Here is a 21,107-nt window from a genome sequence, read left to right as displayed (position 1 = left end):
CTGAGCATGCCCTGGTCCCTGGGCTTCAAATCAAAGCCAGTGAGTGACCCACACTCCAGTTGTCTGAAATGTCTGGGAGAGGCTCACGTGGCACCAGAGTGCGCTAGAGCTAGCCTGATGAATACCACTGAGGAAAAATCTCCAGAGACAGTGCACGTGGTGCACGCACACCTAATGTGGAATGGACATGAGCAGCACATCTCAAAGAACAACTGTTATGGAACAGTTTGTAATTGTTTTTTCTTCTTCTTCCCTTCCCCACTCCACTCTTTTTTCCAAACCATCCTCCTTCTTCTAGTGCCTTGTGAGAATAGGTGCACTGGACAGACATATCTGTCCTAATGGACATTTTGGAAGGTGGTATTATCCCATTGCAGAAGTTAGATGAAATTCCACTTTGGGGTGATAGGCATCAAAGGATCAGAAATCAGAATCAAGCCCTAAATATCTACAAAAAATGTGGTTTCTTCCTTCACATTTCATGCCTGTACTGCAAGCACACTAAGAAATATTGTTTTGCTGTAACGAGTATATGGAAGGTACCAATGTGAAGACAGTCAGCCTACCTAAAATCAATCTGAATAATTTCCACACTTCAGAATTGTGCTGCCATGGCTAGTGCGCTTATTTTTGAATTGTATGATTCAATGCTAGGAGAATAACTCTCAAGACAATGCTGTGAAGTTCTGGAAACCCTCTGCCTCTTAAATTCACATTTTGAAAATATATCTTGCATGAGAGAAGAATACTGGCTGTGATATTGAATCATTGTACAGCAGCTTGAGGAATCTTTTTCCCCCTGTCTTTCCTTCTGATAACATTTTTACGCCAGATGGGCCGCTCTGAGCTTAGTCTTACAGGTTTAGTTTATCCAAGCAGCATGAATGTAAACACCATTGGATTTAGTGCTCATACATTACGTTTTAAATAAAAATATTTTTCAGTCAGAGTTGGATACAGTTTGCATTCTGAGCTGTGGGCTGAGATAATTATATAGTAAGTTCAGGTCAGAATTGTACTAGTGAAGACTGCATGTAAATGCTGTGTAACTGAGGTGATATAAACAGTTGAGTAACCACACTGAGTACTGTTCTCCCTTCCCAGGCAAATATCTTGCTATACTAGAGTAGCAAGGCCTAACACAGTGGGGCCTCAGTTTTGATGAAGGCCTTGAGGCTTTACTATAATATGAAAAGTAAGAGCTATTTATATATAACCTGGAACAAGCAATAATCTGGTCCACTACTTGCAGGAATTCCCCTGATATCAGATGATCTGTAAAATTTGCTGCCAAATGCATATCTAATGAAACTAAATATATCATGCGCATGAAATAAATTAGCATTTTAAAAGTTTTTTCTTTTGCTCTTCACTGCAACTCTTCGCTTGACCATGTTTATTTCCTTTTCTTATATTGACTAAAGTTCTACACAGACTTGCAGCAGATATTTATTCCTCTCATGCTCCGTTAAGGGCAAAGTCAGGGGTGGGCAAACTTTTTGGCCCGAGGGCCACATCTGGGTATAGAAATTGTATGGTGGGCCATGAATGCTCACAAAATTGAGGCTGGGGTATGGGAAAGGGGTGAAGGCTCTGGCTGGGGGGTGCAGGCTCTGGGGTGGGGCTGGTAAGGAGGGGTTTAGGGTGTAGGAGGGTACTCCAGGCTGGGACCGAGGGGTTCAGAGGGCGGCAGGGGGTTGGAGTGTGTGTGGGCGGTAGCTCAGGGGTGCAGGCTCTAGGTGGCACTTACCTCAAGCAGCTATCGGAAGCAGCAGCACATCTGCCCCTCCAGCTCCTACGCGGAGGTGCGGCCAGGCAGCTCTGCTGTGCTCCGCCCTGTCCGCAGGTGCCGCCCCATCCACAGGCTCTGCCACTGCAGCTCCCATTGGCTGCAGTTCCCAGCCAATGGGAACTGTGGGGGAGGCACTTTGGGCGGGGGCGGTGTGCAGAGCAGAGACCCCGACCCTGCTCCCCGGCTGGAGCGCCCGAGCAGGGTAAGCCCCAGACCCCGCTCCCCAGCGGGAGCTCAAGGGCCGGATTATAGTTTGCCCATCCCTGGGCTAAATTCTATTATGTGGTTCTCTGTGCAGAAGTGAGATATGTGAAATCAATTTGAATCCTTCTGTGCCTATCACATGGATCTCATTGTGAAGATACACCAATTAGAGAATTTCAGGGCCAACCCTCCACTCATGCTTGGATAGTGTCCAAACAATATCTAGCTCCATGTCTGGCCTTTATTGCTGTTTGCAAGGAGAGCCCACCCCTCTTGCCCTCCATCCTATATTGGGTGCTGGAAAAAGAGCAGGTGAGGCTACATTACTCCCTGGATCTCATCATCCCTTTGTTCTGTACGCTGCTTCCCTCTTCAGAAGCAGAGTGAAACTAAAAAATCAGATCACTTGAATTGCTGGCATCTACTGCTCTGAGTAGCAATGACACCAGCTTTACTGGGCTTCTCAGGGGCACTGTGTGCAGCAATAGGGGTAGCGGACGTGGCTGGGATCTCTCCATCTCCAGAAGGGAAGACTGAGTTTCTGCTGCTGCAGCTGCTACGTAATAGTGTTCCTGAACAGCACAGTGAAACTCTCAAAAATTGAGTGAGAAAAGGAGGCATCAGCAAAGAAACATCTTAAGTTTGATTCATTCCTTTGCCACCAGCATTGTCTCACTTGCCAAAGAATGTATTGCAACATTCATGGATAGAAGAGTCCTTTTACTTTTCAATCCTTGTTCATGGTGGATTATTCCAGACAACTTATGTTCCAAATGGTTCACCTATCTCAAAAAGTCCAGAGATCATGTAATTCTTCAGCTGACCCCTTTGCCACATCAGATTTGCTATGAACAAGAGGTTAGGTTTGCTGTACTTGGATGCTAACTATGTTGTTGAGCATGGCATAAATGTCTAGACTGAGAGGAATACAGTAGACGTTACAGAGTTTTGTGGATTGCTTCATTACTGTCAGTGAAGGGAAAAGTATGTCTGCCACAATTACTTTTTTTGTGGGCATCAGCGTGGTACCAGAGACGTTCCAGTGTTAGCAGAAACTAGAAGGACTCCCAGGCATGTAGCTGATGACACTAGAAACATGAAGTCCTTTTATGTTATTACCCAGCAAGCGGTAAACGAAACACATCAATGCTCCATCTTGGTCAAACCATCCCTTTTGGGAAATCTTAGTGTTTGAGTTGCAGATCTGGTATAAAACATTCCTTGAGGTGTGGAAGAATTGTGTGTGTCACTCAATAAAATTTGTCAGCCCAAGGAGTGGTTTAGTCACCAACTTATTGGCGCTGTGCTGGTACACCACAGTTTGGCTCTTAAAATAGTGATTTGCTGGGCTGTACTGAGTCATGAGTTGTTGATTAAATGCCAGTATGTCGCAATCCCTTTGTTCTCATTGTAAATTCTCTACAATCAGACAAATGGGAAATAAAAACTTTTTGACACTGAATGGATTTTTGCACATCAATTCAGAATTCATAAACCTGCCATTGAAACAGTTTGTTAGTTAAATGAAAACTCACTTTTTTAAATTGAAAAGGGGTAAGTGATTAGTTTTAAGGAATTGTTGTGCTTGCTTAGCTGTCTTAATGTGAAACAAGTCACCTCCCGATCACGATGTGTGGTGAAGCGATTAGAGTAATCATCAGCAAATAAAAGCTAACATGGTGCAGGGAAAAAGGGTTTACGCATTACTTATTACAGTTACTCATTTCGCTATTGATTTAGCCTTATTCTGAACAATTTTTGAATACTAGATTTTCATACAAATTGGCTCTGCCCTATTATCATTCCTAAGTTTTTATTTGAACTTGAAAAACATTTCATTATGTTTAATTTAAGGAAATGAGATTTCTTTAATTACTGTCTGTAGAAGCTATTAGAAGCTCAATTACATTTTCAAATTCATTTTTGAAAAGCTTTATGGTTTTCAGATAAAAATCCCACGATCTGACTATATGGGACTTTCTTGTTCACTAAGAACTCCCCCCGCCCTCCACTAATGGTGTTCACACATCAAGGAAAGAATGTACTGCTCAGAATGCAAAATTAATTATGCTAGAAACTGAAGATCAATTCAAGACTTAAAACTTGGCTCTGAGCTACACTGAACAGTAAATATTTCCATAAAGAGAAAGGGCTGACAAATATATTTGTTTCTCTCCATTCAGTGTTGAAAATACAATATTTAGACAGATTTTGGAAAGTTCAGTAAGTGAAAATGAGAGGATGGCTACCCAGGGATTCAGATGTTTTGTTTTGTTTACATATTGCCTACCTGTAAATGGTTTATATTTCTGTAGTGGATGATATATTACCACTAGTATGTCTAGAGCAGTGTCTCTAACAAAGATTGTAAAAGAAGTCCACATAATAACTTCCAGTTTATTAGTCTTTGGAAGACCGAGTGGTTTCAGTGGTGACTCCAATTTTATGTGACCTGCGTTGCCTGTTTCACATAATTAAATGGCTATTTGGCAGTAAGAGCTATCCCCTTATTCCCCCCCCCCCTCTGCCACTGACCTGAGTGTTGGCTGTATACCACAGTTGCAGAGAGAGACAGGAAGACAACAGTGTTAACTGCCTAGCTCTTCCCTGAAAGATTATTTTTAATTATTTAAAATAATTTTCACTTTTAAAACAAATGCCACCACAAGCCCAACTGTATATACAGTACTGCATATGTAACAGCCTTCTAAATTTCTAAATACAGATTAATTGTACAATTATAATGAAAAAGGAGCTTCAGAACAGCAGTTATTTTGTTGCAGAGATACAATTAAAATCATACCAGTGCTGTATAAATACAGCTAAATTAAGTCGCTGTCCTGCCACTTGGTGGCAATTTTGAGCTACTGCCTAGTGAGAGCTAGTATGCTATTTTATACAGAAATAGTAACTGTAGCAAGAAAACCCTTTAAATTTACTTGAATTGGTTTGAAATAATGCCATCTTGTAAGTATATAAACCATGCAATGTACGGTCTAATGTCACTAAAATATCAACCAGTAATAATAAAAGTTCTACACTCCTCCCTTACTATTCATTGTAGAAGCAAGCAAAACTTAGAGTTTGTAACGACTAGTCACTGAAGAAATGTATTTGGTGTTTGCTAATAAGCAGAAGATGGGGATATGTTTTAGCTTATCCAAATTTAAAACAAAAAATTGAAACCATTTGTTCTGATTTATTAATCATTTGTAAGTGTGACACTCCTGGGGATACCCAATGTTGTAAAGCTACCATCTGCTCTTAGCATGAGGGAGCCTTATCTGTGCCTGCCAGGGATCAGCTCCCTGATTCTCCCAGTCAAAGGCAATGCAAGCCCTCCCCCCTCAGTCTGTGCAGGGTTCACTGGCCCTCATGCAGGCTAGCAATAGGCACAATCTAACTCCTGAGTGCTCTGATCATCCACCGCTCTGTGGGGTCCAGCCCCTATCTACTGGACACTCACAGAATTGCCAGATCCTCTGTTCCCAAAGGAACAGTACACCACACCTCACTGGGTACACCTCAGAACACAGCTCCGCTTAACACCCAGCACTTACACTTGCTTTCTCTATAAACAAATCTATGTTTAGTTAACAAAGAGCAGAAATTCAAATGATAGCAAACAGAACTATTGGAAATAAAGGCTTACATATACAATAAAATCATAACACATTCTAGAGCCTAAACTTAACTCACAATATGCCCTCTTGTCTAATAAGGTACTGAGTACCCCAAAGTTCTTCTCACAGTATTGTTCAGCTAAGACTGTAGAGACCCTCTTTTCATGAGATCAAGACTGCTGGCAATTTGTCTCCCCAGTTGAAGAAAGGCATGGTGTCTTTCTTCACCCTTAGATACACTAAACCAGTTGTTTGTTTTTCATCTCTAAAAAAGTCTCTCCTCAACCCCCACTTTGTTTACTTCTTCCTGTTAATTTCTGAAGGTCCCGCAATCCCTTCATTAGTATTTAACTCAGTGTGCAAATAGATTTCCATTGTAAGACACACAATACACAATGGGCAGCCAGGGAGATAAATGTCTCCCATATCCTGTCTGGTGGAACCTGACTTAAGGCATGTCTGGGTGACCTGCCTTTAGTGTAAGCAGGGGAATGGTTCCACTTGTGACGGGTTGGATCACAGAAACCCCCTTGGGAGCTGCCACCTAATGTACCAAGACTACTTCTATTCCTGTTTTCCCTGCCAGCTCAGGACTTCAGCACCCTGTCTTGCTGAGCCAGACACTCCTGTCTGCTCCAACACAGACCCAAGGTCTGAATAACTTGCCCCAAAGCTGCAAGTTTACCTGAAAACAGCTTGCAGAAGTGTGCTTGTCTTTAGTACTCAGATGCCCAACTCCCAATGGGGTCTAAACCCAAATAAATCCGTTTTACCCTGTATAAAGCTTATGCAGAGTAAACTCATAAATTGTTTGCCCTCTATAACACTGATAGAGAGATATGCACAGCTGTTTGCTCCCCCAGGTATTAATACATACTCTGAGTTAATTACTAAGTAGAAAGTGATTTTGTTAAATACAGAAAGTAGGATTTAAGTGGTTCCAAGTAGTAACAGACAGAACAAAGTAAGTCACCAAGCAAAATAAAATAAAATGCGCAAATCTATGTCTAATCAAACTAAATACAGATAAGTTCCTCACCAGTTCCAGAATTCTCCCTTTTACAGGCTAATCTCCTTTTAGCCTGGGTCCAGCAATCACTCACACCCCCTGTAGTTACTGTCCTTTATTCCAGTTTCCTTCAAGTATCCTGGGGGGGTGGAGAGGCTCCTTCTTTAGCCAGCTGAAGACCCAATGGAGGGGTCTCCCACAAGTTTAAATAAACTCTCTCTTGTGGGTGGAGACCCCCCTCCTAAGCAAAATCCAGCACCAAGATGGAGTTCTGGAGTCACCTGGGCAAGTCACATGTCCCTGCATGACTTAGTCTTTACCGGCTGAAGCCATTGTCCACATGGTATCTTGTATGTCTCCAGGAAGACTTCTTATGTGGATTGGAGCATTCCAAGATGCATTGTTCCCCAAGTGCTTCCTGATCAGGTACTTGCAAATTCCTTCCTAAAGAAACTGATCAAATGCCTCACAAAGCTTACTTAGAAACCAAGCAAGTATACAGCCCATATTCTTAACCTCAAGTAGAAAATGATATATGTGTTGTGACAATGCGGTTCTGGCGGAACCCAACTGAGAGTGCCAACTCAGGACAAATTGCTCAAATAGGGCAGTTACAGCCCAAGGCTGGGGTTTTTCCACCTCTAAGGCAAACCAAACCAGCCAGACTAAGACTTCTGTCTCACCCCACTGGCTAACCGCAAGTCTCACAAGCAATCTCCTTAGACACTCCAGTTTCCCAGTATTACCACCAGTGCCACACGTTATGGGGACAAATGGTTATAAAAACCAATACCCCAGTAAAAGAAAAAGGTTCTCCTGATCCCAAAGGACCAAGCCCCAGATCCAGGTCAATGTACAAGTCAGACCTTACCCACAAATCACGCTACTGCCAATCCTTTAGAATCTAAAACCTAAAGGTTTATTCATAAAAGGAAAAAGATAGAGATGAGAGTTAGAATTGGTTAAATGGAATCAATTACATACAGTAATGGCAAAGTTCTTGGTTCAGGCTTGCAGCAGCGATGGAATAAACTGCAGGTTCAAATCAAGTCTCTGGAATACATCCCCCGCTGGGATGGGTCATTCAGTCCTTTGTTCAGAGCTTCAGTTTGTAGCAAAGTCCCTCCAGAGGTAAGAAGCAGGATTGAAGACAAGATGGAGCTCAGGCATCAGCCTTATATAGTCTTTTCCAGGTGTAAGATCACCTCTTTGTTCTTACTGTGGAAAATTGCAGCAAAATGGAGTCTGGAGTCACATGGGCCAGTCCCTGCATACTTTGCTGAGGTACAAGGCGTATCTGCCTTCTCTCAATGGGTCCATTGTATAGCTGATGGTCCTTAATGGGCCATCAAGCAGGCTAGGCAGAGCTAATCTCAGCTTGTCTGGGATGTCACCCAGAAGCATAGCATAAGTTTGCCATACAGACAGTATAGAGCCAATATTCATAACTTCGACTACAAAACTGATACATACATATAGACAGCATAATCATAACCAGTAAACCATAACCTTGTCCTAGACACCCCATTTGACCCCCTTTATACAAGATTTGGGTGCCACTACAGGACCTTGGTTGCAACAATGATCTATATGGTCCCAGTTTATGTCAATAACGTCACATGTGTACAGATAGGATGAATAGATAACCTTTATGGAGATTTGTTACATGGCACAGGCAGCACAAAACATATTCCAGTTATGTCATACATACATTTATAAGCACCCCTCCCCCATAAAGCCTTATGGGGTACACTGTCACACCACTATTGTGGAGAATTTTCCTGGCTTCTATACTACCCTGCTGGAATGGGATTGTGAAAGGATCCGAGTCCCTGTCCAAACTCTCTTTACCTGGATGCCTTCCTGACCTCAAGGACTCCTTTTTCTCTCTTCCATGCAGCAGAGTCCTCATAACTCTGATAAGGCTGGGTGCAGGATCTCTGGGGAGATCAGCCCCAACTCTCATTATGAGCCACTCAGGATGGGGGCTAGGGTGTCCCCATTCCATGGTACTCTCTCTCATCACTGGCCACTTCCCTGACCCAGTGATCACTACATTGATTTTAAACTGCATACTATTTATTAAACAGTAACTGTAAACAAATAAGGGAAAAACTGAAAAGATTTAAAGATCATGGAACCCGGCATTGTGGGCACAGGGAACACCATAAACAGTGGTCTCTGGAACTCAGACTATTCCTCTCATGTCCCAGGCCTCCTTCCCAGGAGCTGTATGTGCAGTGGTGATGCCATGGGTAAGATACCTATTCTGGTGGTGGCTACACACCCTCAGACTGAATATGGAGGGTCCCTTCTCGCCCGTATTGGTCCTCTCGTTGGGTTTGCATGTCTCCCTCTGAGTCTAGACTTGTCTGGTGATGTCTCCCTCTGTTGGGCCCCCTTTGACAAGGATCCCCACCTTGTTCTCTCTAGCTGCTTACAGCTCTCAGCACCAGTTTACTTGAGGCCTGGTAGACCTTCCACTATCCCGGTTCTGGTTCTGCAGCTCCCCACTGAAGCTCAGTCCTGGCTCACCGTCAGCATGGCTGCTCTCCACTGCTCAGCTCCCTGGCTCTGGACTGCTGCTCCGGCTTCGCTGCCTCTGGGCTGCTGCACTCTTCCTGGCACAGCTCTGTTGTCCCAGGATCCTCTTAAATGCTTCCTCTTTCTCCTGGAATTGGGAGAGGGCCAACCAAAAAAACCACTGTTTCAGTAAGGGGCCAAGAGCCGCCTTACATTATGAACACAATGTCCAATATATATATGTATACATATCTCCTTACATATTATCCACACATACATTTTGCAAAGATTATGATGATCAGTGTGAAACAGGCTTTCAGCAGAAACTTTACAGGACACTTTTTGTTGAGCTAGAATGTAAATACCAGATCCAGGGGATCCCTGTGACAATTATGCACTCTATGTACTCTGTCAGTTAGCATCAAGAAGTCCTCAGGTCATAATAAGGCAATACTGGAAAATACTTTTTGACCATTCAAATGGTTTAGGACGTTCTAGATTTTCCCGGTGTATATTGAGGAGCCAGAAGATTGTTCTTTAGAAATTTTTCCTTTTGGAATAAAGGGATTAGGGTGAGATAGAAGGCATCAGCCACTGGTAATTTTGTTTATATTCTCACATTCTGCTGTCTATGCTGTAGTTATAGATCCTGCTGTTCTGGAGTTCTAAAGGGAATAGATTTTGGGAGAGATGATCACATTAAGAAATAATGTTAAAAGTTAAGAAAAAAGCTAGAATGAAGGAGGGAACTCTCTCCTTGAGCCTCAGTAGCATACATCTGTATCCGATAAAGGCCTACTTCACTTTGATTTTGTAAAGCAACCACACAAAATTAAAAAGTCTAATTTTTAAAGATATATAGCACTATATAACATGTTACTCCCCCGATTTCCAAGATTCAATTCCTGAATAACTTGGTTGTTACTGTCTCTATCCTACAGCTTCACACTGATATAAATATATCGATAACTTCGTCACTGGAAAAGCTTAAAAAATACTACCAACATTAGTAGTACAGTTTAAAACAGTAATAAAGAACAAAGGTATATTAATCACTATTGTCGGTAAGTTCAAGATTCAACAGTTGCCTAATTTAATAGTCTTGTTACAGGAAAATTACTCAGATGTAAGCAACTTGTGAAAATTGCAATAAACACAAAACCCAATGCATATCTTTTTTTAATTCATTGGGGGTAGTAGTTTTTTATACTGTCAAAATCCACTACCAGGAAAGCTGCAATATGCTGCATAGCTGTTTGTCAGTGCCTGGGTTTATTTTTGTAAAGAAGTATTGATTACAGAATGAGAAACATTTAGTTTAACAGCAATCGATGAGGAACAGACAAAGGACATTCTGAAGTCTGAATCATTTTAAATTTAAACTAAAACACACAACCCAGAGTAATTATGATTAAATAATAAAATGATATATATTTTTGTAAGGTCACAATGTTCCCCCCCATTATTTATGGGAATATACACATAACAGTATGCTTAATACAGACACAATATATACAATTACTATTATTATTCAAGCTGTGTAAATAATTGATTTTTTTTTTTGGTTCATTGGGCTGAAACTAATGAACCCAAAATAAATGTGTTGTTGTCTGGGCAGAAATACAAAACAAAACACTCCTCCCATCCACACACAAAAAAAAAAATAAGGTCAAACATAATATTTCATTCAACCTGAAAATAAACATTTCATTTAGTTTTCGAGCATGTTTAACTGATTTTTTTCTTTTATTACAAGCCAAGGACATTTGGAAACACCATTGCCAAACTAGTGTAGTGGTGGCAGCAGTGGCTGTTGCCTCTTTATTAGCTATTGCTCTGTTGTTGAAGCACTCAACTGGGATATGGGAAACTCATCTTCAAGTTCTCACTCTGCCTGATTTGGGTCTATCACATTGTGGGTGATTGCCCTAGCCACTATTCTGGGGTAAAACTCTCAATCTCTCCTGTGGAAGCTGTTCCACTTTGTGTAAAATACTTGAATAGTCATTGGAGCAGGGACTGAAACCACGGGTGGGGAGGGCTCTCCTTCCAGGTGAATCCCATAACTATTATGCTCTATAGAATGTGTAGGACAGGTGTAGATAAAGATCTCCTGTTCAATCATTCCTGGCTGCCTTCATAACTAATAAATATCTAATCTAATTTTTAATGTACCTCTTGCATTTTCTCTCATATAAACAAACCTCCTTACAACCCCCTTCCCATACATTCTATGGTCTAAATGATCTAAACAAAATCAACATTTGTACATACACAAATTTATTTGCAAATTCCTTGCTATGTATTTGTGTAACTCTACCACTTTTGCATATAAATCATTGAATTTACACATGCAAACGTTCCCCATGCAAATCTAGCACAGTTGACTGCAAGCTGTTTTTGTGCATGTGCATTTTATCATTTGGGTGCACAAGTGATTTCTAATATTCACTCTTCAGTGTGAATCTTCTGGTTGGTAGGCTCTTATGCTCCTAATCACTACATCAGGCAATATTTTTATTATGGCATGGTTATTATGGAGAATTGTTAAATGCATAACTTCAGAAGTTCTTTAACATATGTACACACTGAATATACACTACTATAAACAACTCTTCATTTAGAGTAGCAATGACTTAAAAAAACGTTTTTATATATAGACAAATAGTTTTGAGAGAGAATTATCTTCTTGTCTTAGTTTAAAACCTCTAGAAAACCATTTGCTAGCAATCAGTATTAATTGCAAAGAAATTGTGTCCTTGTTTTCAAAATGCTTAAAAATATGTCTACAATTAATATTAATTTCTTAGCGTTAGTAGCCTTATCAAACAACCTTAACTTGTGTTTTAATACTTTGCAGGCTATTGCTGACATAATTATTCTTGTATTTTAGGAGAATTAATAGTTACCATAGCAAATCCATTGTCTAATTCAGGGGTCGGCAACATTTGGCACGCGGCTCGCCAGGGTAAGCACCCTAGCGGGCCGGGCCAGTTTATTTACCTGCTGACGCGGCAGGTTCGGCTGATCGCGGCCCCCACTCGCTGTGGTTCGCCATCCCGGTCTAATGGGGGCGGCGGGAAGTGGCGCGGGCCAAGGGATGTGCTGGCCGCGGCTTCCTGCCGCCCCCATTGGCCTGGGACGGCGAACCGCGGCCAGTGGGGGCCGACCCCTGGTCTAATTTCTCCTTCAGGTTACACATATTTAGAAAAGAAATAAACACAGGAACACAAAGGACTGAATTCCCATATATACCGAGGCCCTTTTTCCCTACTCTAGCAGTGTAAATTACATTTATGCCCACTTTAAAGCCACTTTGTATTTAAATAGAGATGTCCAACAGAGCCTTAGTGTACATGGGCCAAAAGATTAAGATAATAGATTTAGACAAGTTGTGGTAGTGGTCGAAGCTATGTGATAGGTAAGGAAACCATAGAGAACAATTTATTGTCTTAACTCCCATTGAGCTCAGTGGGATTTGAGAAGTTGAGCACTTTTTGGGGGAGACACCATCACCTCACTGGATTGGTCTTCGGTCATTAATAAAGCTGAGAATGTAATAATCAGCCAATAATTTACAGAACAAATTTAGCCTGTTTTGCTCTTTGTGGGATATCAAAGAGGAGGTCAGAATTTCTGCAAATGTATTCACCATTTGAATGTAGTCAATAAACATTTTTCTCAAATTTTGTATTGATCGTAAATATTCCAGATTGGAATTGTGTTGCTTATATAATTGTGTCGCTTAAGATGTAATTGGTCACATAGGATTGTTTCTGTTCCTGGACTGGAAGAGAACAGAAGCACTTTTGGCAAGAATGTTTACACATGCAAATTTAAAAAAGGATTTTTTTAAATATTCATGCATGTAACTCTTCAGTTTTGTTCACAACATCTAACCAGTAAAACTGGATCACTCAAACAGTCACAGAGAGCGAATACAAACAGTGCCGAGATCATGTGCAAAATAAATTCACTTTAAAATTCTAACTAATGGTTGTTGGGAAATAGTTGTGGTATTTGATCAACCCGTCTCTAAACACATGAAAAAGAGCAAATTCTTTTTGGGTCAAAAACCAGACTGAAAACCATGGCGGAGATTTTGCAAGAAGAAGTGATCAAAGATGAGTCAGAACACTTTCTTCAGAAGCTTGCTGACGACAGGTTTCAGAGGGGTAGCCGTGTTAGTCTGTATCAGCAAAAACAACGAGGAGTCCTTGCGGCACCTTAGTAAATTTGTTAGTCTCTAAGGTGCCACAAGGATTCCTCGTTGTTTTTGCTGATGACAAGGAAGCTGGAGATGGAGTAGCAATTAGCAAGCAAGTAGGTGAAGTGAGAGTTATTTTTAAAAGGGGCCTGATAGCAGCATTCCTGAGTGCAGGGAAGAGGAACCCCTGATGATGGGGAAAATAGTAAGAAGAGAAAGAAAGAAAGCTACAACTAGAGAAAATTGTGGCAAGAGTTTGTGCAGATAACTCCATTGACAAGATAACCATGGTTTCCTGGTGTGTTTTTTTTTAAAATACGACTTTTGTTTCTATTTTCATTTTTCTTAACTTCCCATCAAACCTGTTGCACTCATGTATCCCCCTTCATTACGTTTATACTCACTATGGAACCTTAAACATGGAACTGGCTAATGCTTTTCTGTTCACACCCAATCAATCACTTTGCTCAGTAGTAAACTTTAACAAGAGAGCTACAAACACACAGAATTTAGTAGGTGATTCAGGAATGCTGAATCTATTTCCATCACAAACAAACCTCTTTATCTTGTCCTAGCCTTTCTGTGGGCTGGGTTTGCTTCTTCTGTCTCACCATTTTGTTGTCTTTTTAGTTAGAATGAAAATATCCTTATTTTTGTAGGTGAGATTAGAATTGCTGAGGGACACTTCCAGTGTATAGTGCACATAAGTAATTTATATCCTGAATTTTGCTGACTCCTTAGCTGTGGGAGTTTCACATTCGTACTCTTATTTTTATCTCCAGAGTCCTTTGCGTCTCTAATTTTGGATAAACTAGACACGCGCGTGCACACACACACACACACACACACACACACACACACGCAAAACACCAATAAAATAACACTAAGATTGCAAAGTCAAGCACTCATAATTTAGTAAATGCAGGAATTAAGGTTGGTAGTGCAACCTTAGTTCAGCCCACTTGCATATATGCATTTATAAAGTCTTGTCCAACATCCCATAGGATCTGTGGTAAAGTCAGGAAAAGAACTCAGCTGTTTTGGATCCCAGTCCAGTGCTTTGCATACAAAAGAACATCCTTTCCGTCCTTGTATCCCTCTGCCTCATTCGCTGTCCATCTTGTGCACTGAAGGAAGTATACGAGAGTCCTGTGGCACCTTTAAGACTAACAGATGTATTGCAGCATAAGCTTTCGTGGGTGAATGCCCACTTCGTCGGTTGTATGTCAATACATCTGTTAGTCTTAAAGGTGCCACAGGAGACTCTGTTGCTTTTTACAGATCCAGACTAACACGGCTACCCCTCTGATACTTGAAGGAAGTATGTGTCCTGCACAACTAATAGTATGTAATCATGTAATTAAAAACTATATCATAATGCATACTCACAATGGAGCTGAATTAAGTTTGCTCTAGAAATCTTCAGTATAATAGTTCCTAACTTTGCGCATTTGCATTGCAACCTTATTGTTCTTTTAATGTAATTTTAAAGGTACTTTTATAGGTTTTTTTTTTTTTTTTTTTTTAAGCAAGCTGACAAAACAGAAATTCTATCATGCCGACCCATACTGATCCTCCTGTATTGGTCATCAGCAGGATATGAACCTTTAGTTCCATAATACATACTTCTACTACATGAGTTAAAAGAGTAACCAGTAGCAGTAATAGGCTGTTATCCTGTATGAGTCCCAGGCATTTGTGACATACATGTTGCCAGTGGCTTACAGAACTCTTCGTTGGACAGTAGAGGAATACTTGTAATCAGGAATCTTGGGCACTATTCTTTGCTGTGGAAGGGGGAGTGTGGTTTGGTGATTACTGGAAGTATGGCCACATATATGGATCTGACACAATCATTCTGTAAGGCAGAGTGGCTGAGTAGCCGAAATCTGGGTTATATTCTTTGCTTTGCCTGAAGTGACCTTGTAGAACCTATCAATTATCAGATCTATAAAATGGAGGGAATGATACTTACTCGTCTACTACCTAATTAAGGGGTATGAGGCTTTTCTCAATAATAAGAGCTTTAAAGTACACAGAATTATTGATATTGATCAGGAGGGAGTGGCTCAGACCAACAGGAAAGCTGGATTTCCAGACAGAAAACCTTGCACAAACATGGAAGCCAGAATTGAGTCTATATACAGAGCTTAATATGGGGAATAAAGATGAGAAGATGAAGGTAAAGCTTTTTTACTGTCTCATTGGGGAGGGGGGAGTTGGGAAAAGGATGAGACTTAGCCAACAAAACACTGGAACAGCTGTTGAGTGTTTTGATGAGTACTGTGTCCCCAGATGGAATGAGACAGTAGAGAGATACTGGATTTTTTTTTAACCCACTGCCAAGAAGTAGAAGTAAGACTATACTAACTTTACAGACCTGGGAATTCTGCCATCCACATGCAACTTTGGAGACATTAAAGATTCCTTAATTAAAGACAGGAGCCTTTGTGGGAAATGTGATTTCAGCTTACAAGAGAGATTGTTGAGAGTAAAAGATCTGACTGCAGAGAAAGGACTCCAAATAGCGAAGGCAGCTAAACCATCCAAGCAAAGGATCGAAACAATAACAGCCACTGGTGGAGAACAAGTTTAGAGGCTCAAGCTAAATGAACCCAGGAATCAGGAGAGAGACTGACCGATCATGAATGCAGATGACGTGTATATACTGTTGAAAGCAACACTGATGCAAAGCCAGCAGCCCATATGTGTGCTCAGATAGAAAAGGAGCTGCTGGCTGTTGTCTTTGGAATGGAACAATTCTATCAGTTCACCCTTAGGCACAAGATAGATGTGCTAGAAAGCAGCATGAACCACTCCTGAGTGCACCGAAGTGACACCAATGCATATTACTTGGTCAGTGCTATGAAGTGAGGATAAGGTACTGCCCAGGAAAGTCATGACTGGTGGCAGATACGGTGATCAGGGCATACCTTCCAAAGTACAACAGAGATGGATCTGTGGAGCAGGAGATATTGTAGCATGTTCATAGATTACTGTCATATCTCTGAGGGGAGGGTCCAGGCAATCCAAAAACAGCACCAACCAGGCTGGGATGCTACAGGCAGCAAAACTTTCATACTCAAGAGCTGGGCAGATCTCAAGGAGAAAGTCCCACAGGAGGTTGTCCTGTGCTACCAGATCAGAGATGAGCTGTGTGTGCAAAATGGGGATTTTGTTTAAAAGGAACTGAGCAGTACTCCGACCAGATTTAAGAATTGATATCATTAGATGGGTACACACCTCACACCTACGGATAGAGGTATGCATGATATGAACCAGAGAGTGTACCTGTATATAGCCCCCCTTTCCTCCCTGGGTTACTCAGGAGCAGACAAAACTCATCTGTGTGCCTGGGTGCCTGATGTTGTTCAGAGGACCTTCTAGTAAAGGGTGCTTACATGTAGGACAGGCATAAATGCCCAATTGAGAGCGACATGGAACAGTGCAAGGGGAGAAAAGAGTATAGGGACCAGCCACAGAAGGAGACTCTAGAGCCTCAGGAAATCTGAATCTGACCCTGGGAAAAGGCTGGATTACAGATCTATTCACTCTCAGTAGCAGGAAGTACATGGTTACAGTAAGTTACTACTCCATTTTCTGGGAGAAGGACTGTATGGAGGACACTCAGGCAAGACCTGTGATCTGGAAACTGATGGTAATTTTGTAAGGTACAACATGCCCAACATGTTATACTCAAACAATGGGCCACAGTACTCTGTATCTGAATTTGAACGATTCAGCATCAAATTGGAATTTTAACACAAGATATCTTCCCCTGGGTAACCAAAAAGCAATGGGAAGGCAGAGCCAGTAGTAAAGTTGGCCAAGAGACTGAACAGACTGATTTAACAGACAGAAAGGGGTCCATTGCTGACAACGTTGGACCATCGCAATACACCCTACAATACCTAGGGACTAGGTATTAGCCTAGCACAGGGACTGATGCGTATGGGGCCAGAGAACCAAGACTCTGCTTCCCACGAGGGGTAGTCTGTTGCAGCAGACTGTGGAGACATACAAAGGAATAATGAACAAGACACAGAAGCAGTTAAGAGAATGCCAAACTAAGCTTATAACTTGCACCTACAGTGTAGCCAAGACCCGAGTCCACTGTATAGAGGTGATCAGGTCTGGCTCCAACCTTCAAATAGCCACACAAAGCAATTGCAAAAGCAGCAGTGCAAATAGCAGTGGGTCACAGGTCACATGATGTGGTTATGTACTCAGGACAGCAGGGGAGACCAAACTGAAGACCATTGCAGAGTAGCCGCAGACGGCTGGTACACCCAGACAAACAGGGCAAGGTCAAGACCAGGAAGACTCAGAAACACCCTCAGCTGTTCTGATGTAGAAGTCAGAAGAAACAAGATATATGGACAGCACAGATGGACAACAGGATGCCACTCACCAGAATGAAAACAGCAACAGATGGAAGCAAGTCCCGCATGAACAGTGATAACACAAACAAGAAGTGGGAGACTTGTTAGAGGAATAGCACCCCAGGACTGTGGGTAGTGGCAAAGGCCATGTCTCTGTGGTGAGCTATGTACTAGTCACCTCTGGCCCCACCAAGTCAGCAAATGATGCACAATAAAATTGTTACAAGATGAAGCATGCTGCATGGAACTTGGAGGGAGGAGCATAGATTTCAGGAAGGAAGAATTTGGAGGAGGGACCAGATAGTCAGGAGGTGTGCACATGGCTAGAATTCTAGCTGCACCATTTCTGTAAATAATTTTCTTAATAAAGAACCAGTTTAGTTTTAGAAACATGGAATCCTTTTATGTTACAGTATTACCTTGGATGCAATACACGAAAGGCACATCAACCTGCTGGAGTCAAGTCCCTTAACTTTTCCTGAACCATGTGCTTGCTTGGGTTGAATGTGCTTGTGGGCAGTCCCTGGCTTATTGCAGGCAATTCTTGCTTGGTACAGGCATGACAGTTCAGCTCTTCACCCAGTAATTTCTCCTTTTCTCTGGATCAGCCCCCACTGGGTCTTAAGCGTACAGATTAAGCAGCCAGACATTTCTTTTTCATTTCATTTTCATTTTCACAGCTGCCTTTTGGCTCTAGGAGTTCCTTTCTTAAGCCCCCCATATGGCAAGGAAGATGCATCTATAATTCAGGCTATCATCAAAAGCATTCAGCATTGGCCAAGCGCTGCTCCTATTGGAATCATTGGGCATTTCCCCATTGACTTCAACAAGAACAGTTAGGCAAATACTGAGCACTTTTGAAAATCCCACTCAGTATTTTTAAGCATGAATTACTCCTCCATGCTCTCATGTATTCAGGATTCTTGTAGTGTGAGGTGCTGAGCACCTTCTGCCAGATGTTGAGCACTCTCAACTCCCAATGAAGTCAGATGAGTCTGATACTATTGAGCATCTTGGAGAATCGGGGTCTGTGGCAGAACATTAATTGGATAATTTAATTAAAACAATCATTTATTTTCCAATAATTTATTTCCTGTTTTGAAAATTTCCATCTTTGAGATACTAGGTATGGCTAGCTAGACAGAAGCTCTGTATTCTCTTCACAATTCCCCATATTTTTCCACAAGTATATAGATATTTCATTTAATTCCTTGCCAGCCTTCCTTTGTGGCATCTGCTTATTTATCACTGTCTTTAAGATCCCTTATCCACTTGGTAATGCTCATATTTTTGGTCCCTTGGTTACTGCTATTATAAATTATTATCCAGCAAGATTTATAGCTGTGAGACTTGTATAAATAATCTCCTCTGTTTAATGGCTTAACAGTAAGAACCCTTTGTTATTTTGTAATGAAACCATATGTATAATTTCTTGATACGTTTTTTGTGGGTATGTCACAAAAATTTAGGTCAGTAACAGACCTACATCAAAATCTTTGACAGGCCACAAATTGTACCACATCATGTTTACAGTGATTCTCAAAGTATATAAATGGTGTACGTAATGTAATTTTATGATGCTTTAGCCTTTTCATAGTCAACTGATGCCTGAGCTCTTTCTCTAGTAGAACATTGATCAATTGATGAGTTTCTTATTGACCTATTTGATGCTGTCTCATTTAGATGCTTGTGGAATAATCAAATACAATTAGAATTTAATTTCTGTGTTGTAGGATCTCATGGATAGTGTATGTATTTTTTTATGGTTCCAACAGTGGGTTTTGAAGCTGCTGCTGCTTTTTTTTTTTTTTTTTTTTTTTTTTGGCAAGTCATGTGTAACCTTTTGTTCAAAATAGGCTTTTGAATTCACTAGTTTTTGGAGCTGAAGTTAAGGGGCTAATAAGAATTAGCAGGTCATAAAAAGAACAGGAGTACTTGTGGCACCTTAGAGACTAACAAATTTATTAGAGCATAAGCTTTCATGGGCTACAGTCCACTTCTTCGGATGCATATAGAGTGGAACATATGTTGAGGAGATACATATACACACATACAGAGAGCATGAACAAGTGGGAGTTGTCTTACCAACTCTGAGGCCAATTAAGTAAGAGAAAAAAACTTTTGAAGTGAAAATCAAGATAGCCCAGTACAGTTTGATAAGAAGTGTGAGAATACCTGCAAGGGGAGATAGATTCAATGTTTGTAATGGCTCAGCCATTCCCAGTCCTTATTCAATCCTGAGTTGATTGTGTCTAGTTTGCATATCAATTCCAGCTCAGCAGTCTCTCGTTGGAGTCTGTTTTTGAAGTTTTTCTGTTGTAAGATAGCCACCCACAGATCTGTCATTGAAAGGCCAGACAGGTTAAAGTGTTCTCCCACTGGTTTTTGAGTATTATGATTCCTGATGTCAGATTTGTATCCATTAATTCTTTTGCGTAGAGACTGTCCGGTTTGGCAAATGTACATGGCAGAGGGGCATTGCTGGCACATGATGGCATATATCACATTGGTAGATGTTCACCTGCACATCTACCAATGTGATATATGCCATCATGTGCCAGCACATCTACCAATGTGTGTGTATGTGCATTCAGTGTAGGATATTGGATGTGGAACAGTGGAAAAGTAAAAGTCCTTATTGCTTGAGAAGTTTAACACACAAGTAGAAACTTAGAAATCATATTGTAGAAAATATCCCTTTACTAGAAGGGGAATGGACTAGATAGCTTACTGTGTTAGGTCTTTTTTCCATCTCTAATTTATATTATTCTAATTGTAGCATTGATTTGATTAAATATCAGAATCAAACACACGTGACCTTTTTCTCATGACATTTCATAAGTTTTACTATCTTTATCTTCAAAAGGAAGCTCCTTTATTTTTTAAACGTGGACACATACAACTAATATATAACCTCTGGTGATATATTTTTCAGCGCGAGAAGCTGATACATGAGTTGGAGGAAGAAAGACATTTGAGACTTGAGAGTGAAAAAAGATTACGGGAGGTGACATTGGAGTCGGAGCGTAGCAGAGCTCAAATGCGTGGATTGCAGGAGCAGTTTTCGAGGTACGTTGTGATGGTAAACATTATTCACAATATAGAAAGAACGTTTTGATACAAAAGTGTCTGAAACCCTCTAACAGTGTTCTCAGCATGAAAGGAGGCAAAACCTCTCATATAATTAATTGGGAAAATCCATTATGCTTCTGGGTAAATGATTTATATGGCCTATAGAATTTAAGAGGATTATACCTTGTTGTAGAATTCCATAGGATGGTATAAACAAAATCCGTGGAAATGCAATTACTATCTATTATATTTCCCTGTGTGTGTGTGTGTGTGTGTGTGTGTGTGTGTGTGTATA

The 21,107-nt window shown here is 41.0% G+C and overlaps 1 protein-coding gene across 6 annotated transcripts in view; it reads left to right on the top strand.

Moving 5' to 3' along the window:
• Positions 1 to 21,107, top strand: part of NCKAP5 (NCK associated protein 5) — a 605,695-nt gene that overhangs the window by 304,520 nt on the left and 280,068 nt on the right. For all 6 annotated transcript variants that reach the window (XM_042855509.2, XM_065560497.1, XM_065560500.1 and 3 more), the window contains one exon: positions 20,676 to 20,809. In XM_042855509.2, coding sequence (XP_042711443.2) covers positions 20,676 to 20,809 — 134 coding nt within the window. The remainder of the gene's footprint in view (positions 1 to 20,675; positions 20,810 to 21,107) is intronic.

Source organism: Chrysemys picta, chromosome 11 (assembly GCF_011386835.1).
Source record: "Chrysemys picta bellii isolate R12L10 chromosome 11, ASM1138683v2, whole genome shotgun sequence".
In the NCBI taxonomy this organism is placed as follows: domain Eukaryota; kingdom Metazoa; phylum Chordata; order Testudines; family Emydidae; genus Chrysemys; species Chrysemys picta.
Note: the sequence above shows the minus strand (reverse complement) of the source record. Positions and strands in the feature narration are given on the sequence as shown.